The sequence below is a fragment of the Condylura cristata genome, unplaced genomic scaffold (genome assembly GCF_000260355.1).
Source record: "Condylura cristata isolate star-nosed mole 26May11 unplaced genomic scaffold, ConCri1.0 scaffold00034, whole genome shotgun sequence".
Lineage (NCBI taxonomy): Eukaryota > Metazoa > Chordata > Mammalia > Eulipotyphla > Talpidae > Condylura > Condylura cristata.
Window position 1 is genome coordinate 14,962,716 of NW_004567135.1, and position 25,743 is coordinate 14,988,458.

General features: G+C 41.3%; 1 protein-coding gene across 1 annotated transcript in view; it reads left to right on the top strand.

Moving 5' to 3' along the window:
- The window catches only part of A2ML1 (alpha-2-macroglobulin-like 1), a 37,832-nt gene extending 16,596 nt beyond the window's left edge, over positions 1 to 21,236 (top strand). Inside the window, exons 19-36 of the mRNA XM_004692933.2 lie at positions 68 to 296; positions 502 to 628; positions 2,172 to 2,293; positions 2,862 to 2,913; positions 3,268 to 3,351; positions 5,108 to 5,284; positions 5,445 to 5,526; positions 5,830 to 5,986; positions 7,917 to 7,991; positions 8,170 to 8,332; positions 11,109 to 11,323; positions 14,069 to 14,284; positions 14,452 to 14,579; positions 14,753 to 14,843; positions 15,127 to 15,195; positions 19,876 to 19,978; positions 20,662 to 20,703; positions 21,182 to 21,236. Of these exons, the coding sequence (XP_004692990.1) occupies positions 68 to 296; positions 502 to 628; positions 2,172 to 2,293; positions 2,862 to 2,913; positions 3,268 to 3,351; positions 5,108 to 5,284; positions 5,445 to 5,526; positions 5,830 to 5,986; positions 7,917 to 7,991; positions 8,170 to 8,332; positions 11,109 to 11,323; positions 14,069 to 14,284; positions 14,452 to 14,579; positions 14,753 to 14,843; positions 15,127 to 15,195; positions 19,876 to 19,978; positions 20,662 to 20,702 (2,131 nt within the window). The 3' untranslated portion in view covers position 20,703; positions 21,182 to 21,236. The remainder of the gene's footprint in view (positions 1 to 67; positions 297 to 501; positions 629 to 2,171; positions 2,294 to 2,861; positions 2,914 to 3,267; positions 3,352 to 5,107; positions 5,285 to 5,444; positions 5,527 to 5,829; positions 5,987 to 7,916; positions 7,992 to 8,169; positions 8,333 to 11,108; positions 11,324 to 14,068; positions 14,285 to 14,451; positions 14,580 to 14,752; positions 14,844 to 15,126; positions 15,196 to 19,875; positions 19,979 to 20,661; positions 20,704 to 21,181) is intronic.
- The last annotated feature ends 4,507 nt before the right edge of the window (positions 21,237 to 25,743 follow it).

The following is a 25,743-nucleotide window of genomic DNA, read 5'->3' on the forward strand; positions in this document are numbered from 1 at the left end:
TACTTTGATTCCCAAATGCCCCCTTCCTGCTGTTGTCTGCCTCATGCGAATTCTTGGGTTCTCACAGCCACTCGGGGAAGGAGGCTGTCCATGTTACGGTTCCTGACACCATCACCCAGTGGAAGGCCATGATGTTCTGCACCTCCGAGTCCAGGGGCTTTGGTCTCTCACCCACTGTTGGACTAACTGCATTCAAGCCATTCTTTGTTGATCTGACCTTGCCTTATTCAGTCATTCGTGGGGAATCTTTTCGTCTTACTGCCACTGTCTTCAATTATCTAAAGAACTGCATCAGGGTAAGAGCTGAGGATATAGGTATTAGTCCTGGAATCACACTCCCTTCCCCCCAGTTCCCATCAGAAGTTTGTCCCTAGATTGGAAACATACCAATTTTCCCTAGGAAAGGGGTACAGTATCACTGTTTCAGCCCCCACTTTTCCCTAATCTTCTGTGTGCTATCTCCTTTATTCATAGCCTTTATCTCTTAAATATTTTCTTCAGGTTCAAACCAGCCTGGCTGAATCAGATGAGTACCAGCTGGAATCATGGGCAGAGTCTCAGGCCTCCAGCTGCCTCTGTGCTGATGAAGCAAAAACCTATCACTGGAATATCACGGCCATCAAACTGGGTAAGAGAAGGAAGTGGTAACTGGATAAGAAAAGCACAGAGTGAGCGCTCAGGATTGAGAACCCTGTACTTTCCTCTACTGCCTTTGTTTAATTTCCTCTTTCTTCTTTACCTTTGTTTTTCGCTGTCCCAAGAGTGTGTTTTAAATCAATGAGCAGAGCCTCCCTGGTGGCATAGGGGTTAAAGTCTCAGTGCTATCAAGCTATCGCCAGCTTCTGCAGCATGAGTTCAATCCCCAGCAGCCAGGGAGCTGACCCACATGGTGCAGCAGACCTCTCCTGTCCTCCCTGTTTTCCCCTCAGCAGTGTATTTTAATCAGTCTGTCTGTTCTGCTCCCCACTCTACCTCTGGTGAATCCTCTCACCCCCCATCCTCCACCTGCCTCCACATCTCTGGACTGTACACCAGTTTTTTTTTTTTTTATAAAAGATTTAGTTATTTATGCAATGGCTGTGAATAGCTTCCTAGTGCTGTGCTTTAGCCCCTTGCACCACCAGGGAGGGCCCTTAGACCCCAGTTCTTGCATAAATAAATAAATAAACAAATAAATAAAATTTAAAGAATAAATAAATAAATCAGCAATTACCCTTTGATAAATGACCAAAAGAACCATCCAAACTGAACTATTTTAAGTGTGAAAGAAGGAACCTTTCATATTTATGCCAAGACAAGGAAGAGGTAGATGGTCATATTACTAACCAAGCAGTTACTATGAGCCAGGCACCAACTGCTCTAGTGTTTATTTAACCACCACTCTAACCTGTGAATATTGTTTGCTCATGGATTACATCCTAGCAGCTCAAAATCATGGTCTTTGGGTCTTAGTTACCTACTGCTGCTTAACAAATTACCCTGAAACCTAGTAGCTTAAGGGAATGAGCATTTGTTAATACTGTTTCCAAGGGTCAGTCATCTGGTCTGGTTTAGCTGGGTGCCTCTGGCCCAAAGTCTCTCAGGAAGTTCCCATCAAGCTGTCAGCCAGGACTCTGTTCTTGTCTGACAACCAAGAAGGGATCCACCTTCCAGCTCATGCCCAAAACTCTGTTCCTCATGGGTTGTTAGACATAAGGTTCAGTTGGCAGCCTATCCTGTTGACTAGTGATTCTTTCAGTTCTTATCACACAAATCTCCCACTGGGCTATCTCATGACATGGCATCTGGCTTCCTCCAAAGTGAGTGGTTCAAGAAAAAGAAACACAAACTCCTGTCTTTTTTATCATCTAAAAATGATATCTCATTACTTCTGCTCTACCCTTTTCACTAGAAACAAGTTGCTAGCTGTAGCCACTGAGCAAGGGGTAATAAGTGTCAGGATGCTGGGTCATTGGGGTCCCTTGGATCAGCATCTCCGACTCACCTGGAAGCTTACTAGGCATGTATATTATGGGCCTTGCCCTCGATATACTGAACCATTTCGTATTAACAAGATCCTCAGGCAACTGATATGCCATGGAGTTTAAGAGCACTCACTGGTCTCAAGGGGACGAGACCTATTGGTACCACTGGTAATTGGGCTAATGCACTCCTTTCTGCTTTCTTCTCAGGTCATGTAAACTTTACTATTAGTACTACAATTCTGGATAGCAATGAACTTTGTGCAGGCCAGAAACCATTTGTTCCAGAAAAAGGCAGAAGTGACACACTCATCAAATCGGTTCTGGTCAAGGTGAGACTTCTGCCAGGTTGGCTTTAGTGGAAGAGACAGCAACCACCCCAGGGGTGCCTGGTGTGACTACTCACAATGGTCTCCCACAGTGGTCTTACTCTAGCTCCAAGCAGGTAGCTCACCTTTCCCCTACTCTGACCTCTTTCTGCCCTTAGCCATTTGCTTAACCCATATCCATGGTCCATGACAGTGCTTACCCAGTGCCTGGTCCCTGCAGACACTCAATGAATATTTGTTTCTCTTCTTTAAATGCCTACCATCATCATTAGCTGCTTTATTTCTTTCTCATCCCAAAGAACCAAATTGTGGGCCTACCTCTTAGAAGTTTCCTTGTCCTTAGTGGAAACTTGTCCTTAGTGCCAGTCCATGAGCAGAAAGAAGTTTACTGAGCAATTCATCCCTGAGTTGAAGTGTCCTTTCAAGCTTCAAAGAGAAGTTCTTTCTCTCCAGCTGAGAGAAGCTCTGAAGCACAGCTTCCTCCTCTTCCCACTCCTCCCTCCTACTCCTGTGCCACCTGCCCTGACACTCATCTTTCTTGTTCTCATCAATTTCTCTTTCTTCACGTCAGCCTGAAGGAGTCCTTGTGGAGAAGACACACAGCTCATTGCTGTGCCCAAAAGGTGAGTGAACACAGGGAGAGGTTGTTGGTGACAATTTCCTAGGAAACAAATTTTCTCAGGCAAGAGGAGTAATATGCAGGACAAAGGGGGTAGGAGAGTCTAGGGGTGCCTTCCCTAGTGGGACCAATTAGCTGAGAGACAGGAGGAAGAAGAGAACGTGTATCACACAATTATGGCTCTCTTTGGAATTTATTTTGCAAGGATCATCAAGAGGTTTTAAAAAATCCTTTTCTGCCCCACCAAAAATGGTAGGTACAGAAAGCTTTAGATTATGGGCAAGTTTTCTATGGTTTGTGTTTGAGAACCTCTCTCATTTCCACCTTCTATTGTCTAACTTTATTCTGTGTCTCACAGGAAAAGTGGCTTCAGAATCCATCTCCCTGGAGCTCCCAGAGGATGTTGTTCCTGATTCAACCAAGGCTTATGTTACAGTTCTGGGTGAGTAGCCAGATTCTTGGCTCAGAAGGGGAATTGAGGGCAGAGGCTGCCAAGGTGTGGCATGGTGGGACATATGTGCCTTTCTGAAGGGAGGTGTAGTAGATCAGAAGTGTTGAAGGAAGAAGAGTTTGTTTTATGTATTAGGCAAGAACAGCCTGTAGGTAAAAGCTCACATGGGAGTAGACATATACTCCAGTTAAATACAGAAAAGAGTTTGGATGGGAGGAAGTTAAAGGTCATTGAAGTCTGATACATATTTAGGTGGAACTGGAGAGAAACAAAATGTTTGCAACAACAATTTAGAAAATGAGAACAGTTAGTGGAAGATACAATCACATGTGTATAAACAGGATACTTCATTCCTGTGGGCAAGGAGAGGGAGGGAGTGAAAAAGCTTGAGCTTGAAAAAGTGTGTCATAGGGGGTTAGGATCCAGTTCTGCCATTTCTTAGTCATGTGTCCTTGAGTAAGTTAGTACAAAATGCCAGTCCTTCTTTCCCTTTCTGTAAGACAATGATAATAGCAAGCCCCTCAGTACTGAGGAGAAGATTAAATATAAAGTTCTCAGCAACACCATCTATAATAGAAGCTGTATAAATGTTAGGTTCTTTATTTTTGTTTTTATTTTTCAAAAAGATTTATTTATTTGTGCATACAGAACTGGGGTACAGGCCAAAGGCTCAGGGGCAGCAAGAGGCTTCACCAGAGACAGAGTGGGGAGCAGAACAGGCAGATCTATGAAGTACACTGCTGAGGGGAGTGGTGGGTGGGTCAGGAGAGGTCTGCCACACCATGTGGTCACCTCCAGGGCAGGCGGGAATTGAACTCATGCGGAAGTGGCTTTAACCTTTCAGTACTGTGCTTTAACCCGCTTTGCCACCAGGGAGGGCCTCTTTCTTTATTTTTACCTCTTCCCAAGACTGCTTTCATTTAAAATTTCTCCATTTTTAAAGACTTTTTACACATACAGAACTGTGGTACAGGACAGTGGTGCAGGGGGAATTAAGAGGATTCACCAGAGACAAACAGAGAGGGGAGCATAATAGGCAGATCAACAAAGTACACTGCTGAGGGGAGCAGTGGACAGGTCAGGAGAAGTCTGCTGTGCCACATGGGTCACCTCCCTGGCTGGAGATCAAACTGGTACTGAAGTGGCTTTGGCTAGCTTGGCAGTGCTGTGCTTTAATCCATTGTGCCATCAGGGAGGACCCTAAAATCTCCCCATTTTGACCATGTGAGATTCATACCTCTGGTATAGCACCTCTGGTGTTGGATTAAAGCTCACTGTGTCTATCTTCCACGTTTGTAGTGAGCTCCTTGTCAGGACCTTTTCAGTCCTGTTCCTAGTACAGCTCCTGCACCATACTTATAAACTTGAATTGAACTCAGTGGCTAAATGTAGTTGTTAAGGAATCACATCAACAACTGGCTTATGAAGTCTATGGGAAAGGATATCAGGATTATATGAGTTTGGGAGGAAGCTGGTCATTTGGAAGGTGATATATTTCTATGCAAAGGAGGAACTTAGAGATTGAGTCTCAATATTACAGTTTGTTACATCACTCATCAGATCCAGTGACATGTCTTTCTGGGAGCAGCTGAAGCTACTATGGAACTGGGTGTGGCTTGCTGTTGTCTCCCAGGCCACATAAGGATCTCACTAAGTGATAGTTAATGCAAGTTGGTTAAAGGAAGATCATCACTTAAGGGTTCCTTCTTCTACCAGCACCTACTTTCTCTCTCCTTTTGGATCCCAGGAGATATCATGGGCACAGCCCTACAGAACCTAGACAACCTCGTGCAGATGCCCAGTGGCTGTGGCGAGCAGAACATGGTCATGTTTGCTCCGATCATCTATGTCTTGCAGTACCTGGAGAAATCAGGGCAGCTGACTGAGGAAATGAGGTCTCAGGCAGTGGGTTTCCTAGAGAAAGGTGAGTCAGCTTAATGGTTCTTGAATTCCTTCATTGGGGCTATGATAGGTTGGTAAGATACAGGGAAGTTCCAGTCCCTGAAGTACCCCACATTCTTGAAAATGCTGTGATGTTTTTTTGAAGTTGATACTGTGATTTAAAAACACATCTGTTTTTCCAGGGTACCAACAGGAACTAATATACAAACACAGCAATGGCTCCTACAGTGCCTTTGGGGAGCAGGATGGAAATGGAAATACATGGTAACTTTGCCCAGTTTTCAGTGAGTTCTGTACCTTAGGGCTTTGTTCTGGACACTTACGGAACTGGCCCTTGACCTCTTCCTTCCCTGCTTCTTGCACAGTGGCCTTTGCCTTTTTAACACTGGGTCTTTCAGCCTCATATGCAGCCTTCACTCTCCTCCATGGCCTTGTCTCTCCAATTCTCATCCCCTTTCATGTCTCCTACTCCCCTTCTGGATTTATCCACCAGAGTAAACTAAAGATTTATTGCACCCTGGCCAGCAAATCTCCCTTCATACCACAATTCCTGCTTTATCCATGTAGGCTGACAGCCTTTGTCACCAAATGCTTTGGCCAAGCTCAGAAATTCATCTTCATTGACGAAAAGAACATCCAGGACGCTCTCAAGTGGATGGCAGGAAATCAACTCTCTAGTGGCTGTTACACCAATGTGGGAAAGCTCTTCCACACAGCGATGAAGGTACGGATCCATTCAGGGGCCTAGAACCCACCACTGTGTCTGGGAGGAACTTGTATTCCTCAGTCTCTCTTGTACTTTTTTGTACTTGGAGTGAAATATACTGGGAGAAGTACCAGTTAGAACTTACTAGAACAAGACCAGGAGGTTTTTCTTCTCTTTTCTTACCAGAGTTGACAGGTCAGGGAAGAACCTCTGACTAAGTAGAGAACACTGGCCTGGGCGTCAGTGTTCTTCAGAGCTCAGCCCTGGCTCTGTGTGACGTTGGCCAGTATGCTAAACCAGTCTTAGCCTAAGCTTCTGTAAGTACTAGAACTTGGTTCTCAAAGCCTGGCCCCTAGATTAGCAGCTGCTGCCTCACCTGAGAACTTGTTTGAAAGCAGATTCCCTTCCCCACCCCAGCCCTAGAAACTCTGAGGTGTGGGCCAACAATGGGTGTTTCTGCAAATGCTCCAAGTGTTTCTGATACATGTTTGAGCTAGACTACATTAGGGCCTTTCACAATCTCTGTAAACCTGAAACAAAGTCATTTGCTCTGGAGGGAACTGACAGGCATTTATTTACCTGTTACTGCTTTTGTAAGTGTTTTTTTTCTCTGACGTGCACTGTTTACTTAATATCATTTAATATCACAGCAAATCAATGAGCTAAGTGTTGATGACCTATTATTAATCCTATGAAGAAACTGAAGTACAGAGATTAAACAAGTAACTTGGGGCGGTTGCAAGAGTGTTAGCTCTGTCATTTGAGTCCCCAACACAGTTATTGATGGTGTAGAATAACTTGTTCCATTTAAAACATACCCCATGAAAGAAAGAAATGCATAGACTTTCCTAGGGAAATCATTTACTTTACTGTCCTAGGGCCTGGATTGAAAATCTAAAGCATTGAATTAAAATCTCAGTATAAGATTCATTAGGATTCCTTATGAAGAATCCTGTCAGTGCCCCTGAGTCTCTCTTGTATCTTATAGATGGAGTGAAATATTCCTGGGAGAACTACCAGTCAGAACAAGGTCACAGAGGTTTTTCTCCTTTTTTCTTAGGAGAGTTGACCAGCCTGTGAAGAAATCTGTGTGGTCAAAGAGACCTGTGTGGTCAAATTTAGAGGCTTTAAAGATCTATTTATTTATATATACAGAACTGGGGTACAGGTCAGAGGTGCAGGGGATGTGAGAGGATTCACCAGAGTCAGAGAGGGCAGATCGACAAAGTACACTGCTGAAGGGAGCAGCGGGCGAGACAGGAGAGGCCCGCTACACCATGTGGGTCACCTCCAGGACTGGGGATTGAACTTGCACTGAGGTGGCTGCCACTAGCTTGCAGTGCTGTGTCCTAACCCATTGCGCCAATGGGGATGGCCCTACAGGAGCTAATAAAACTCATTAAGTTCAAGCCCCATTTCTGCTCCTGCTTAGCTGTTAATCTTGAATGAGCTATTCAATGTTTTTGTTTGTTTTCTTATCTGTAATGAAGATAATAATCTAGATATTTTTTAAAACTGCTAATCTCTTTCAGTGAAAGGTCTTAAAGAGGGACAGTGTCTCCTAATCTCTGCAGGAGGTTGGGTTTGTTGTACATGATGGTGCCTTCATCAGAGTAGGTTCAGATTTAACAGGATCTGAAAATACAACTGTCTTTTCCATCCACCCCCTTCCTTTTTTTTCTTTTTTTTTTTTTAACCCCTTATCCTTCCTCACTTCTTCTCTTGGGCTTCCTAAATGCTCACCCACAGTGAAAACTTCTGCTGCTTCTAGCAGCCTCTGGTCAGGTCGTGCTGTTAATGTTAATCTCCTTTATGTTGGGACTTCTGTTAGTGTGGAAAGGAGTCCTTTATATATATTTTTTCTTTAATAATTCATCCTTCCAGAATCCTTTTTGCAACAGGCTGGCTGCCCTCTGACACCACCACCTGTTTCCCTGTGTCCCTCTAGGGTGGTGTTGACGATGACATCTCCTTGACTGCATATATCACGGCGGCTTTGATGGAGATGGGGAAGACCACAGAGGTGAGTTTTTCTAGGGCCTCCTTTTATATGCCTCTCATTATGCCTATATCTAGAGAAAGCTGCCAACATTTTCCCTTATATAGCTTTTTAAACTCAGAGGATCCATGATGATTTCCCTAGCACTTACAACTTGACAAGGAATACTTTACACATTCCATTTTTTGCCTTTGGTTTTTAGGACTCAATGGTGAGACAAGGTCTACAATGCCTCAAGAATTCTATTTCCTCTACCACCAACCAGTATACACAGGCACTACTCGCATATACGTTCTCTCTGGCTGGGGAATTCGACATCAGAAACAGTCTTCTTGAAAAGTTAGATCAACAGGCTATCATCTCAGGTATGCTGGCCATGTCTGGAATTTATTTATTCATCTTTTTAAAGATTTATTTATTTATGCATGTAGAACTGGAGCACAGGCCAGCAGAGTGGGGAGCAGGACAGGCAGACTGACGAAGAAAGCTGTTGAGGGGAGCAACTAGTGACACAGGAGAGGTCTGCTGCACCATAGGGTCACCCCACTAGCTGGAGATTAAACTCATGCTGAAGCAGCTGCAGCTAGCTTTGTAGTGCTGCACTTCGACCCATTGAGTCACCAGGAAGGGCAGTGAAATTTAAATTTTTTTTTATATTGAAGGCTTATTTAGAGGTTCTCCCTGATGGCACAACAGGTTAGGACACAACACTGCAAGCGAGCCGCAGCCACTTCAGTGCAAATTGGATCCCCTGCCCTGGAGGTGGCCCACATGGCGAAGCAGACCTCTCCTGACCTGCCTGCTGCTCCCCTCAGCAGTGTACTTCGTGTGTCTGTTCTGCTCCCCACTCTGTCTCTGGTGAAGCCTCTCACCACCCCCACACCCCTTGTACCCTAGTTCTGTATGAATAAATAAATAAATCTTAAAAAAAAAAGATTTATTTAGGGGCCTCCCTGGTGGCACAGGGGTTAAAGACAGTGCTATCAAGCTATTGCCAGCCACTGCAGCACAAGTTCAATCCCCAGCCAGAGAACTAATTTACATGGTGCAGCAGACCTCTCCTGTCCCACCCACTGCTCTTCCCAGCAGTATATTTCAGTTGATCCACCTGTTCTTACCCCCCACTCTGTCTCTGGTGAATCCTCTCAACCCCTGCACCTCTGACCTACACCTTAGTCTTTTTTTTTAAGATTTATTTATTTATTCATACAGAACTGGGGTACAGGCCAGAGGTGTGGGGGTGGTGAGAGGCTTCACAAGAGACAGAGTGGGGAGCAGAACAGACAGACGAAGTACACTGCTGAGGGGAGCAGCGGGCGGGTGAGGAGAGGTCTGCTGCGCCATGTGGATCGCCTCTGGGGCAGGTGGGGGTCGAACTCATGCGGAAGTGGCTTCAGCTTCTTTGTGCTGTGCTTTAACCCGCTGCACCACTAGGGAGGGCCCAGTCTTTTTTTTTTTTTTTAAAGATTTATTTATTTATGCATACAGAACTGGGTACTGAGGTACAGGGGCAGTGAGAGGATTCACCAGAAACAAAGAGTGGGGAGCAGAACAGGCAGACTGATGAAGTACACTGCTGAGGGGAGCATCAGGGAGGTCAGGAGAGGTCTGCCACACCATGTGATCACCTCCAGGGTGGGGATGGAACTCATGCTGAAGTGGCTTTAGCTTCTTGTGCTGTACTTTACCCACTGTGGCACCAGGGGAGGCCCAAAAAATCTTTTAAAAAGAATTTATTTAAATAAATCAAGCTTTAGATTTAAATAAATCTTTTTTAAGAAAGATTTTGTTTATTTACACATACAAGAACTGAGGTGTAGGCCAGAGATGCAGGGCAGTGAGAGGATTCACCACAGACATTGGGGAGCAGAGCAGGCAGATTAATAAAGTACACTGCTGATGGGAGCAACGTGCGGGACAGGAGAGGTCTGCTGCAGCATGTGGGTCGCCTCCCTGGTTGGGGATTGTACTTGTGCTGCAGTGGCTGTGGCTAGCTTCATAGTGCTGAGACTTAACCCCTTGCACCAAGAAGGCCTGGAGTTTTTTTTTTTTAATTTAGGACATATGTTGTGAGTCAGCTGTCCCTAGTCTCCATTTTCCTACATATATTCAGTGAAAGCTGTTTATGAAATCATTTTTGAGGGTTTTGTGGGAAAGCTCATGTACTTCCTCAAAGGAATTGCTATACTTTTCTGTGAAGAGAAAGAGACAGTAGACACTTGTCAGGAAAACTTACCTGGTTTTGTAAGATCACACTGTTGCAGATTTAATAATTATTTGGTAAAAGAGAATAGCAGTTGATGGGGGTAAGACTTAAAATTGGAGATTTCCCAAGATCTTGTAAAATGTTTGGACTTATTTAGAATAATATTTGACATTCTATCTGGTCTTGTAAATAAAATATTCGTGTTTCTTATTTATCTAGCCATGCACTTAAGATTATACTTGCAAATAGAAATTTAATCTCAGCTTCCATTTTATGAATGTCCCTGCCAAGTCATGGTCTCACTTGGGCTCTGGATAGTTATTTTGCCTGGGAATGTCAGTCAAGTCATGGGGTGTCTCCGACAATGGGGGAGATGTGATGTAGTGTGGTCACCTCCTCTCCATGACCTTGCAGTGTAGCTCACATGTTTTCTGTTAGGCTGTTCCCATTACACTACACCTGTTGGTTATGTTTTTATTTTTTCTAAGTTTTATTTCATTAGGTTTCTTTGTCTACTCTTTTCATTATTATTTGTTCTTTGTCTTTATCTAACATCTTTCTCGTTTTTGCATTTTAATTTGGCCTCACATTCTATTTACTTGCTCTCAGAGCTTTTTTTTTTAATAGTTTCTAAGAGTTCTTATGCATGTTTGACTCTGATTGTCCTTAAAATGTTGAGCCTTTGATTAAATAAAATAAATGCTGAAAATTAATAAAATTCTGTAAATAAAATCCCTTGGGGAATTATGTGTGGGTTTATGCACAGAGTGCATGTACATTATACATAAATCAGGAGATTCTGAGAAATATTATTTTCTCAGAATATGAGAAATATGATTGCTATTATTTCTGCTCTATGGGACAACATTTACAAAGTGAATATGAGAATGTCAGTTCCTTCTAAAACCTTCCTGATTATGCTTTCTTTCTCATAGGGGAGTCCATTCACTGGAGCCAGAAGCCTACTCGGTCACCAGATGCCAGTCCCTGGTCTAAGCCTGAGGCTGTAGATGTGGAACTTACTGCATATGTATTGTTGACCTGGCTGAGCCAAGCCAAACTGACTGAGAAGGAAATAGCCAAGGCAACTGGCATAGTAGCTTGGTTGGCCAAGCAACGCAATGCCTATGGAGGCTTCTCTTCCACTCAGGTAAAATCACCCTCTTTCCTCACAGGTAGATTAGATCTTGTGTGGAGATAGAGGGAAAACCATTGCCATGTCCTCTAGGTTGAGGACTTATAATTCTATACAGAGGGAGAAAAACCATGTGAAAAGTATAAAAGATTTATAGAGGAATACAGAGGATTTATAAAAGTGAGTCATAAGAGGGTTTCCCTGGTGGCACAGGGATTAAATTTTCAGTGCTATCAAACTATAGCAAGTCACTGCAGTATGAGTTAGATCCCCAGCCAGGGAACCAACCCACATGACACATCAGACCTCTGCTGTCTCACCCACTGCTCCCCTCAGTAATGTATTTCAGTAGATCTTCCTATTCTGCTCCCCACTGTATCTCTGGTGAATCGTCTCACCCTCTGCACACTGGTCATATACAGTCCAGTTCTTGTATGAATAAATAAAAGTAAATCTTTTTTAAAAAGTGGGTCATAAGAGCACATAAGTATTACCATATGTATTTAATACTCTTTCTTTGGAGAGCATGAAACATCATGAAATTCATATTTTAAATGTAGAAAGTATATATAAAATTATGGCTAAATTCAAAATTAACTAATTAGAAAGTCAAGTAAGGGGTCTGTAAACATAAAAGCAAGATTTTATGGGTATATCTCATTCTACTGTTTCAGGTATTGGAAAGCTTATAAGATATTGTTTCTACTCTAAGAAGTTTACAATCTAGGAAAAGTCCTATATATTAGTTTTATTTATTTTGAATTTATTTATTTATGCATACAAGAATAGGCCAGAGATGCGTGGGGTGAAAGGATTCACCAGAGACACAGTAGGGAGCAGAACAGGCATGTGTACTGAAATACACTGCCTAGGGGAGCAGCGGGTGGGTCAGGAGAGGTCTGCAGGAGGTGTGAGTCACCTCCCTGGCTGGGGATCGGACTCCTGCTATGTGCTATGGTGGCTGTGGATAGCCTCATGGTGCTGCACTTTAACCCATTGTACCACCAGGGAGGGCCCACAAGTACTATGTATTTCAGCAGACCTGGTTATATAACATAAAAAAGATAGAAAAAGTACATGATATTTAATTTCAAAAAGGAGAGAGTATATGTCAATTTGTGGCATGAGAAACACCTTTGCAGGGAACAGCATTTGAGGTGATTCAAACTGAGACATACAATTTTTCTAGGAAACTATTCAAAGGTAAAGGGAAGGGGTGTGCATGGAGACCCCCATTTGTGAAAATATAGAATTGTTGTTGGAAAAACTAGTTTTACTGACACATAATGGGTCTTATATGGGTCTTCCTATTATCGAAGACCTTGTATATCAGATTCCAATTTATGCCTAATCCTGGGGATTTATTAATTAATTTATTTTTACTTTGTTTCTGAAAGATATGTCATTTATCTGGAATGATTTAGAGGAGGGAGACTAAATTAGGGGAAATCAAGAGGCTGTTTTATTTTTCTAGGTTAGCAGTAAGAAGAATTGAATTAGTGGGGTAGCAGTGTGAAGAAAGGGGTAGAATTGTATGATAAGTTCAAATAGTATAAAAATTATCTTAGATAATTACAAAGACAGTAGTCATAAATTCATTTTGGTCTGCAGATATTATTAAATCCCTACTATGTCCAAGTGATTGAGGATACAGAAATAAATCAGAAAACATATTCTTGGCCTCATAATGATTATGTTCTTACTTGTTGAGGATGTAACATGTAAATATCCCTGGAAGAATGAATTGCTTTTAAAAAATAGTGTCTGGTAAAGATATTAAGAGCCCTAAACAAGAAAAAGGTAATGACTTAATTGGCATTAAAACAGTTTGATGGCATTGTGCCTCCTTATTTCAGGGAAATTCTTGGCCAAAGATCAGGAAAGACATTCTTCATTTTGCTGAGTCCACAATAATTGTGTAATTTTAAAAAGCTGTGGGTGAAATGTTTAGAATGCTCAGTGGCAGAGATAGGTCAGAATTGTTTTTCAGTAAACTCTTTGGCTATTATAAGAAGTCACATATCTCCCACATTGGTTTTTCTGTCGATGGTGAGTTCCCATTCCTTGAATTGTTTCCACATGTCCAAGCAATAAAGGCCTCCTTGGCTCCAGTGCACAGAGCCAGACTTGATAATGCTGCTAAACACCCCATTTTTTCCCCCTTTCCCTTCTTTGTAGTAGGTATAAATCCTATTATTAGAATGCAAAGGTTCAAACTCCACTCTAAGTGACAGCTTTTCTGCCTTATTCCCACGTGAGGAGATGATGGTCACACGGCATAAGGGCTAAGAAGCCTGGTCCTGCAAGGAAGGATTTTATGAGGATACCAGCTTTTCCCCCAACTGTGCCATAGAGGAAAATGACACAGTTAAAGAACTTTGAAAAACATGTAAAATGTTGGACTACAAAGTTACTGCTGTTTTCTCCCCAGTAAGGAAACTACAAAATCTATACTCAATAGCCAGTCCCTTCTAATAAGAGTCCATTCTGAAACTAGGTTTGGTGACAGAATACAAATTTATCAGATGATCACAGTGACCTGTGATTGTCCAGTTATAACCTAGTGGCAGTTTTCTATTACCTGCCAGCTATTACGGTTTCCAAGTCAGCTTCCCAGCATTGGTGAATGTGTTTCTTAGATATGTAGAAGAGGTGTCTCTGGGCTGGCTAACAACGGCCAGATGTATAGGCTGTAGGGCTGTTTGCGGTTACTTCCAGTGACTCACAGAATCATAAGCACATGTTGATTGCATTCCTCAGGATACTGTAGTTGCTCTCCAAGCTCTTGCCAAGTATGCCACCATCGCCTATGTACCGTCTGAGGAAGTCAGCCTGGCTGTGAGAGCCACTGGGAATTTCCAGCACACTTTCAGCATTCAGGCTGTCAACCGGTTGATATACCAGCAGGAGAGTCTGCCCAATATCCCTGGAGAGTACACCTTGGAGGCCTCTGGCCAGGGCTGTGTCTATGTGCAGGTAAGCAGAGATCTGTGAGAACGAAGACTTGCTGAAAGAGTCTGGGGGTATCTTCACCTCCAGTAAAACTTTCTTACACTCTCTTATTCATAAAGAAAGTAGTTTGAACTATACAATCTTTACAGTTCTTCCCAGCTCTGATTTGGCTCTCTGCTTCCTCCTATCAGACAGTGCTGAGATACAATATTATTCCTCCTAAAAATGTGGCGGACTTTAGTCTTCATGTGGAAATGGGAGATGCAAGCTGTGATCCTCACACTTCACCACGGTCCTTGACGCTCACTATCCATACCAGGTAAGGAAGGCTGCGGAGTACTGGGAGCCCCTGGAACAAAGAGGAGGAGCTGGGGTGTGCATGTGAGCACACAGGTGTGTGTGTGTGCCCTGTACATGTGTGTTTTGGGGGTACAGAGTGTGTTGGGAGGGAAGATAAGGGATTCATACAAGCTTGCTTCTCTCTGCCTTCAGTTATGTGGGGAGTCGCAGCTCTTCTAATATGGCCATTGTGGAAGTGAAGATGCTTTCGGGGTTCAGTCCCACAGAGGGCACCAATCAGTTAGTAAGTCACTTTTGTTTTCTTCACTTAACTAGCTCTGTGGGAAACTAACATTATCACTGAAAAGCTGATGAAATGGCATCCTGGTTGCTGTCTCATGATTACATTACCTAAATGGGTTCCGAGCCTGAGATGGAGCCTGTGTTGATCGTGGTTCTGTTTTTCACCTTTTCCACAGTATATTTTGTTTCTTTGATTATGGTGGAGCTTTGGAATATCACCCTAGGGGACAGGGACTGTTACTCCCTGAGTCTTATTCTACTTCTCTTCACTTTTTAAAATTCAGCTTCTCCAACAACCACTGGTGAAGAAAGTTGAACTTGGAACGGACACACTTAACATTTACTTGGAAGAGGTAGGTATTCAGAAATGGACCCTAAGAGCTTGGGTGCTTTTGGATCTTAGAATCCATATACACTAGTGTCACACACAGGAAGGAGGAGGGGGAAGCTGAAGAAATGCAGCTGCAAGCACAAGTGAATGGTGCCTCCAGGCTCGTGTGCCATAGAATGTCCTGTACATCCAGGGCAGCACTGACATGTACAGATCATGAGCCCTCTGTGTCATTGAAAACTGACATTTACTTTAGTTTCATTTAATGATGGTTAATTTTGGGAAATGTTTTGATTTCCCCCTCTCAGGTAGTTCTCTTAGTTCTTCCACCACCAGAGTACCTGTGATCCATCACCATAGTCCCTTGCCTCCCCTGTGTGGGCCCCTCTTCCTCTCCTTCACCTGCTGTTTGCCTCAGATGTATGGTCATTTTGCACATTTCATTTTTTTCATGACCCTCTGTTCAGATTCTCTATGTTCCACATATAAGTGAACATATGTGTGAAAGCAGCCCACATTTATCTTTCCCCTTATGACTTATTTTACTTAATTTAACCTCTTCTAACTCCATCCATGGTGCCACAATTGGCACACACTGATCATTTTGATGGCTGTGTAGTACTCCATTGTGTATATCTACCACATCTTCATCTGGGGCATTTAGGTTGTTTCTGTGTCTTAGCTATTATAAATAGTGCTCTCGAAGTTACATTGAAAAAGGAAAAAGAAGCAAATGAAATTCATTTTAATTTATTTTATTCACACTTACTTACCCCAAATATTTTCATGTCACCATATAATTAATATACACATGTATTAAGGAGATATCTACATTCTTTTTCCTTACTACATCTTTGACATATAGTATATGCCTGGACTGAATCCTGGTTTTGGTCTTGCCTGAATAACCTTGAGAAAGTTGATGCATGTTTCCATTTCCTTGGTTGTAAAGTGAGGGTGGGTAATGGTAAAAATAGGTCTCTAATCCCATAGAGCTATTGAAAGAATTAATGATTTAAGGCATGTAAAAATATTTAGAATGATGCCTCTTATGAAATAAACCCTTCATAAATATTAGCTATTATTACTTTAATGTCAAGTTAATATTAATTTTTATAAGCCTAATTATATGTAATTAGGTTCTCAAGTATTATCAGTGTTCTAAAAAACTTCTTAGAACACTATCTCATCATATTTTATTGGACACAAGGAACATAGGTTACTGTAGAACTGGCAGACTAGAGTAACTTCAATGCAAACAAATTGCTGTCAGTTAACATCCATTTCCAGCTTTTAACCCCCACAGCTGCTCATTTATCTGATTTTCTTATCTCCCAGAGAGCCAGGGCTTGGCTATGTTCCAGAGAATCCCTACAGGCTCCTTTGAGATAATTCTTAGTTTATTAAGAACAATCTGGAAAGCATGATGTTGGAGTTAAGGCTTTTGTAAAGCTTATGATGCTTTCATACATGCCTCTGTGGAGTCTTACACACCAACTTGTCTTATATATAAGGAGACTGAGGCTTGGAGTCATATTGAGTAGTGTGTCCCACCCAAGTCATTCTGTTTGTCAGGCGCCACGTTGTGAGTGGAAGCTGCAGATTCTGTTTTCCATGATACCATTCCTGAGACTGTAATGTCCTACTCATCGGTGCATCCAATCAGATTCTAAACTGGAACATCAAGTCTCAAGAACCAAAACCAGTGTTCATGATTATAGATGTGATTACTTCCCTTTCTTCTATGCATTTTTTCTCCTATTCAGTTTCACCAGAGGAAAGTCAAATTTGTGTTTTGCAAAAATAGCCTTAGGTTTTATTGATCTCCATTGCTATTTGTTATGTGTTTGGTTGGTTCGGATGCTCTGTTTTATTATTATTATTGTTATTTTTTAAAAAGATTTATTTATTTATGCATACAGAACTGGGGTACAGGCCAGAGATGCAAGGGTGGTAAGAGGCTTCACCAGAGACAGAGTGGGGAACAGAACAGGTAGATCATTGAAGTACACTGCTGAGGGGAGCACCGGGTGGGTCAGGAGAGGTCTGTCGTGCCATGTGGGTCACCTCTGGGGCAGGCAGGGATTGAACTCATGCTGAAGTGGTTTTAGCTTCTTAATGCTGTGCTTTAAACTGCTGTGCCACCAAGGAAGGCCTTTTTTTGTTTTTTTAAAAGATTTTATTTATACATACAAGAGCTAGGGTACAGCCATAAGTTCAGGGGATGAGAAGGATTTACTAGTGACAGCGTGGGGAGCAGAACAGGTGGATGTGCTGAAATACACTGCTGAGGGAGCACTGGGCAAGGCAATAGAAGTCTGCTGCCATGTGGGTCACCTCCCTGGCCAGGGATCAAACTTGTGCTGCAATGGCTGCAGATAGCGTCATAGTACTGAGACTTAACTCTTTGTGCCAACAGGGAGGCTCTGTCTCACTAATTTTTTTTTCTTTATTATTTCTTTTTTGTTTTGGGCTGAAGAGGGGATTTTTTTTTCCTTTTTCCCAAATTCTTAAATTAAATGCTGTTTATTTTTAGCTTTCCTATGATTTTAAACTATAAATTTCCCTCTATCTTGGTACCAAAATTTGATGAGTTGTTTTCATTGCTACTTAGTTCTATACTTTATTATTTGGGAAAGGTATTTAATTTTAAAGCCATCCATTTGTTTTTAATTTCTAATTTTACTGCATTATGATCTGAGAACATAGTCTTCATGACAGTGCCTGGAAAGCAATAAAGTCTCTCCCATGACCTAATACTCAGTCTTTATTGGGAAATGTTTGGTGTGTGCTCCAAAAGAAAGTTTACTTCCTTTCTCAAGAGTTTGGATCAAATCTAGGTATAAGACTCCCACATTATTATTTGTATTGTTCATGTCTTCAATAACTTTGCTTATTTTTCTGCTGAAGCTAAGAGTTTCTGAGAAGGGAGTACTAAAATTTCTAATTTCAATTATAGATTTATCCATTTGTAAGTGTAGTTCTGTAGGTTGTTTCTTGATTTATCTTACAATTACATGATTAGATATGTGTATTTTCTTGAACTTGTCTTCCTATTCAGGCTTCCTTTTATTAGTATAGATTGTCTTTTACCTGCATTGTGTGTCTATATGCATGTTTGCCTTAGATACACAAACATTTGCATATGGATTCTATTGGTCAGATATTAAGAATCTACCCAGCTTTCTTTGGGTTATAGTAAACATTTATTTTAAATCTTTATAGTAATTTAAATGATGGGCAGAAACAACATTTCCAACATTTTTTGGTTTCAGGACCCTTCTATGCTCCTAAATTTCTCAGAAGTACTCAGCAACTGTGGTGGTTTGAGCTACATCTACTGATATTTATCTTATTGAAACTGAGACTGAGAAAAGTCTTAAAATAGTTACAAATTCATCATAAAACAATTATAATAAACATACTACAATTTAACACAAAAATTTTATGAAATATTTACCAAAACAAAAAAATAAGAATAGCAGATTGTTTGGCCTTTTTCTTTACTATCTGCCTTAATGAAAGAGAGTAAGACTCACCTGTATGCATCTGCACTCAATTTGATGCAATATCACATATCAGTGTCCCCCTGTATATTTGTATAGTGAAAAGAGAAAAACGTGAAAGTTACAAAACAAATTTTATGCCAAAAATAATTCTGATCTCACAGACCCCCTGATATAACTATGGGGAGTTCCTGGACCCCAATTTGAAAAGCACTTACCTAAAGAAATGGTTTCCAATTATAACCTGAATCTTATTTTCTTGTTATTTTAAATTAATTTATACAAATGTATCAATAGTCCCTTAATCAACAATATTTATTGATGAACTAGTATATGCCAGGTACTCTTCAATGGAGTAGAGATACAGCAGTGAAAACAATAGACATGGTCCCTGCCCTTATGGGGTGATATTCCATTGGAGAGACATCAGCATGCCAGTGTTTAAAATTACATATGTGTACACACACACACACACACACATGCATATGCACACACACCTGGTGGTCGTTTCAGTCATGCTCAGTGCTATGCAGGGTGAAGGAATAAAGGATGATGATGGGGGTAGGTCAGGATGTGGTCAGAAAAAGCCTCTCTGAGGACATGTTATTGGATCAGTGATCTGAATGAAGAGAAAGGCATAGGGAGCTTAAAGCTACTGCAGTAAATGAAGTGCTTGTTTCTTTGACCATTCACCTAGTGGAGGAGCCATGGGTTAAAGTAGACCAAGAATGAGGTCTGGTTGCAGCCACTGCAAGCACCTGTTCAATCCCCTGGCCAGCCAGGGAGCTGACCCACCTTGGGCAGCAGACTGCTCCTGCCTCGACTGCTGTTCCCCTCAGCAGTGTGTTTCTGCCTATACTGCTCCCTACCCCCCTTTCTGGTGAATTGTCTCACTGCACCACCCCACACCCACCTCTGGCCTACACCCTAGTTCTTGTATGCATAAATAAACAAATCTTAAAACAAAAAACAGACCAAAGAGGGAACCATTTTTCAGAAGGGTTAGGAAGCTGAAAGATCCTAAAGAGAAAGAGCACCAAAGTCGGCAGGAAGCAGTATCTTCAAGACTGGCATGGGGCAGAAGGGATAGGAGGAAGGGTTCAGAAATTTTGTGTGAAGACAAGAGCCTCTTGACATTGCATAGACTGTTGTTTTTAATTTAGTTTGAAGGTGATGGCTTTTCTGTCTTCCCACAGCTCAGTAAGAAGACTCAGATTTACACTTTTACCATCAGCCAAAGTGTGTTGGTTACCAACCTGAAGCCAGCAGCCATCAAGGTCTATGACTACTACCTGCCAGGTAAGGGTTGAGATTTACCTGCATCCCCCAACATGTTTCTGCTTTATTCTTCATAATGCCTGTCTTTGTTTTACAAATATGCTTTCCCAAGCTAAGTAATACACAAATACATTATCTGATCGCCTAAAACTCTTAAATTCAATTGAAGAGTCTTCTGTCTGCACCAGAGATGTTCTATATGATGTGATCCATAGACCAAAAGAGCCATTATCTCTAGGGACTAACTATTCTTAATATTTTTGCTATGATCAATACTTTACCACAAGTGGGGGCCTCCCTGGTGTTGCAGGGGTTAAAGTCTCAGTGCAATCAAGCTATTGCCAGCCACTATGACCAGTTCAATCCCTGGCCAGGGAGCTGACCCACTTGGCACATCAAACCTTACCTGTCTTGCCCACTGCTCCCCTCAGCAACTCATTTCAGTAGATCCTCCTGATCCTTTGATCCCCACTATGTCTCTGATGAATCCTCTGACCTATACCTTGTATGCATAAGTAAATACAATAAATCTTTAAAAATAAATAAATCATATACCACACATGTGTGATTAGTAGTGACTAGAATCTTTCTGTAATTCCAAACATACTCAGAACCTATGGGGATTACCTGAAAATATGAAATATTTTCTCTCTGAATGTATTTTCTCTCTGCAATGTAATAATATAGATCATTTCATTTTACAGATGAGCAGGCAACAATTGAGTATTCTGATCCCTGTGAATGAGGTAAGCCCATGAGAGAGAGGGGTGGGCTTGTGAGGTATAGTGATTCTATTCAGAAGTTAGTGGACCATCTTCTGAATTGCTGTTAATATCTTTTGAAAGTTTATTTTTGATATAAAGTAGACTTTCCCTTTTTGGTCTTATATTCTTGAAGACAAAATAATAATCTCTGTAGTTCACATAAGAAATAGTTAATAGTGACATGTAAGTTCTATATCACTTCTTAAAAAATGTTTTTTCTCAGACTAAAAATTAAAGAATGTCTCCTGATTATTTTTATATTATCACATCTTTGTTATATAAAATTACTAAGGCAAATGTAAAGATTACTTGATTTGACTCCTCTGAGTTAAACTAATAATAATTTTATTCTGTGACTATGGGTTTCTTTTCTAGATAGGAAAAACTCATTATTAACTGTGAAGATTTTCTGATTATCATGATGTCATCTTCTGGTTTTGTTTCTGTTCTTTTTCACCAGGATAGAAGTTGGAAAGGAACTCTATGATATTATTGGACTGCATCCTCCTGACTCTTAAAACAGAGCTCATTCAATCAAATAATTTGATTTCTCTGATTGACTAGTGAGTGGGTAACAGATGATCAGGAATGACCTTAGCTGATTTCTACCACTTCACAGATGCATAAGTGCCAGAATAAAGGGTGGGGAAGATTGGCTAGAAATACTCACAAAAACCACAGAATCTTTGTGGGAAAGATCATTGAGGGAGGGTGGTGTTTAGTCACTGTTTAGCTCCTGACTGTATTCTCCAGAGAGTTGGTGCTAGGGGTGATGCAGGAAGGGTAAGAATGTGTTCCTGGATATTAAACCTAGAGGAAGATGTAATTGAGGACTTTGGGAATAGACTGAAAAATAAATTCTCTTTTCTTTGACACACACTTGGCTCGGAGCCTATTTCTGTGGCTACCAAAAAGTTTAAGAGGATGATCATTGCTTAACAAGACTCACATTTGGCTTTTCCTCAAAGCTTTTGGCCCAGATTGAGGGAGGGGTCCGAGTGGAGAATTCTGATATTCATCATGTTTAGCCAGCCGGTCCCTGCAAGGCAGACAGAGATTGGTAACCAGAAACTGCAGGACCAGGGTTACCTGACCTGCTTTCTCCTTTGTGACTCCTCCAGCCTTTTTCTACACAGGATGCCAATCCTGTACAGGCTCTTTCTTGGACTGATGTTTTAGTTTGGAGACAGATTCAGAAGCAAAGTGGTGGAGACAGGAAAGATGAATGATTTTTAAACAGAGAATCCCTAGGTAATTATACCTTTTACCTGGATCTTCACACACTGATCTTGCTTCTTGAGTTGTAAACTCTGCCCGAAAGAGAGAAAAGCAAGTGTGGTATAGAAATACTTCCCTAAGCCCAGGGCCAACACTTATGTAAATCATTCATTCCTCGTGTCCTGCACCTCACACTCTGCCCTGATCCTCCTAGGAGGTCTCAAAGTGAGAGAAGAGGGGAGCATTCCCAAAAGAGGTCACCCTCAAACCTGCCTTACCACTCATGTCATGGGAAGAGAACACTATAGAAAAGAGATCAGTCCCAAAGTCTCCTCCCCTTACTAAAAGCTTCCTCCTGTTACACTCAGCTCTATGCCCCTACAAGAGAGCATTGGAGGAGGAGAAGGTGCACCAAACACTACAGTTGCTTGCAGGTGGAATGCCTGATTACAGGGACTCTATTCTTGTGTCTTTTGAGCTTCAGATTCAAGATAAAGAATATTCTTATCGAGGCAGGGGCAGTGGTTACAGACAGTGCTATCAGGCCACCGCCAGCCACTGAAGCCAGAGAGCTGACCCACACGGCACAGCAGACCTCTTGTCTCACCCATTGCACCCCTCAGCAGTGTATTTCAGTAGTGTTCTGCTCCCCACTCTGTCTCTGGTGAATCCTCTCATGTCTCCTGCACCTCTGGCCTGTACCCCAGTTCTTGTATGCATAAATAAATAAATCTTAAAAAAAAAGAATATTCTTATGACTTAAATTTTATCAACAACATGATAGAGGAAATTTATGTTGTTTAACTTACTGACATGTGAACTTTTGTGCGTATTTGAGAAGCATGGTGATTGTAACATTAGGGTATATATATAGGTTCTGTCTCCATGGATTCAGCCAACAGCAGATCAAAAGCACATGTTATGTAGCTCAGCCCATTATTACTGTTGCATCTGTACTGAAAATGCATAGACTTTTTGTCTTGTCAATATTCCCTAAACAATACATTATAGTGATTATTTATCTAGTATTTACATTGTATTAGGTGTTATAAGTAATCTAGGGGTGCTTTAAGTATAGAAAAGGATGTGCACAGGTTCAATGCAAATACTATGGCATTTTTATAGGGGACCTGAGCATCGTGAGTTTCCGTATCTGCAGCCTTTGAACCAACCCCTCACAGGTGCCAAGGGACTATTGTACTCAAAGCACATACTTATTGTATGTCAGGGACTTTATCAGGCCTGGAAATGCAAAGAAAATGAAATGAGGTTTCTATTCTCAAGGAACTCACAGACTTGGGGAGGGAGAAAATAATTAACAGTTTCCATGCAATGTGACTAAAATGAGAGAATAAAGTACCAAAAGCTGTGGTTGTGGCTTTTGAGAGAGAGAGGCCTCTTCCTAGACAGGTAAAGGAATGGCCAGAAAGAACTCAAGGTTGAAGCCTGAAATGGATGGCAAATACCACAAAGGGAAAGAAGCAGCAGATTTGGAAAAGGTAGCTACAGGTGAAAGGCAAAGAAATGGAAGAAAGCATGACATTTTGCCAAGTAGTTCATGAACTCAGAGTTAGTATGTGTGTGTGTCCTAGAAGTTAGATTGAGGAAGCAAAGAGAAGATAGACAATGATCTCCTTTTTAGAAAGAGCACTTTAGCAACAGGATAAAGAATGGAGCAGAGAAAGGTAAAGCTGAAGTCTTAGAAACCATCTGGGAGATGGCTGTGGTAATCAGGTAAAATTTGGTGAGCAGGCAGTGAGATAAAGGGAAGACAGCTTCAAATGTTCCTTCTGGATAGGCAATGACAAAAATAAATGCTGACTTTTAAAACATAGATTAGACTTGCCTACTTTTTATTAAACAAGATTATATAATATGTGCTCTTGCTATGTGTGTTTGTGATATTCATTGATATTGTGTGTAGTTGTAGAACATTCATTTTTCGTTGCCAAATAGTATTCCATGGTATGACTATACCTCCATTTATTTATCCATTATACATTGCTGGAAAGTTGACTGTTTTCAGGTTCAGTTACTATGACTATCACTGCTACAAATATTCTTATTGTTTATCGTTTGGTGAACGTGTTGTACACCTTTATGTTGGGTATATATACCTAGGAATATGTAGATCATAGGGTATACATATCTTACACTTTAGGAGATACTATTAAACCATTTTCCAAAATATTTTAATCAATTTACACCTGTAGCAACAGTTATTCCACATTTTTGGCAATTCTTTAGTATTTTCTTATGTGTTTATTTTCTGACACCATTGGTATTAATGTTGGTGTTTACTTTGTATTTCCCTGGTAACTAATAATGTTGAGCACTTTTTAAAAAGCTCATTTGCCATTTAGGTATCTTTTGCAAAAAGTAGGTTTTTGTTTTTAGTTATTCAGAAGCCATATAATTCCCCCATTTAAAGTGTAAAATTCAATGATTTCTAGTATATTCAGATATGTGCCTACAACCTTCACCATAGTCAATTTTAGAATATACCCATCACTTCTGAAAGTAACATCATCCTTTATCCCTTCTCTTCCCTTACCCAGCCCTACTTCCAGTTGTTCTAATCAGACTACCCTAAGATTCTCAGAACTGATCTCAGACTTCTCCCACTCTGGTATGCAGAATATTTGGAGTTAAGAGAATACATTCCTATGAGACTAAAAATAAGCTTCTGTGCTTTTCTAACCACTTCCATTTTCCCTAATCTAAGAGATTATCATGTCCTAAAGTTCTGCCCTTTTCTTTATCAGAGAAGAAGTCACTGCTCTCCCTTTTATGACATAGAAGAATGTTGTTTTGATTGGAGGAAAATATTTATCAATGAACATATCCTCTCTGTTAAGAACCTCATCTTTTGGCCCTCCCTGGTGGCGCAGTGGGTTAAAGCACTGTACTAAGAATCAAAAGCTACTTCCACATGAGTTCGATCCCCGCCTGCCCTGGAGAAGATCCACATGGCGTGGCAGACCTCTCCTGACCCACCCGCTGCTCCCCTCAGCAGTGTACTTCATCGATCTGCCTGTTCTGCTCTCCTTTCTGTCTCTGGTGAATCCTCTGACCCTCCGCATCTCTGGCCTGTACCCCAGTTCTGTATGAATAAATAAATAAATCATAAAAAAAAAAAGAACCTCATCTTTGGGGCTTCGCTAGTCACAAAGAGGTTAAGTCTCAGCACTCAGAAGCTATCCACAGCCACTGCAGCACAGAGTTCCATCCTTCGCCAGGGAACTGACCCACATGGCCAGCAGACCTCTCTGGTCTCCCCCCAGTTCCCCTCCTCAGCAGTGTATTTGATCTGCCTGTTCTGCTCTCCACTTTCTCTCTGGTGAGTCCTCTCATTTCCCTCCCTCTACACCTCTGGCCTATATCCCAGCTCTTCTATGCATAAATAAAATAAATCTTAAAAAAAAAAAATCTCATCTTGATTCTCAGAGTAAGGCTGAGGTAACCTTTTCTCATTTATATTGTAGAGGTTCCTCCTCCTCTTCCCCCCAGTCCATTCTCCTACGCCCCAGGGCCTGAAACACAGGATGTAGTCTTTACAATTTACAACCATGTAAATTCTCCTTATATTTGTTATTAAACTTTGACCTTTTCACCTACTTATCTTGCTGATGTTATTTTGTCCATCCATTCAGTCTTAGATGAAGACATTTGGGATGGGGAAAATTTCCCCAGCATTGTTGTAAGCAACCACTATTCAACTTTGTATCTCCATAGATTTTCTTATAAATGTAATCAAATAGTATATGGACTTTTATTTTTTAAAGATTTATTTTTGTTTATGCA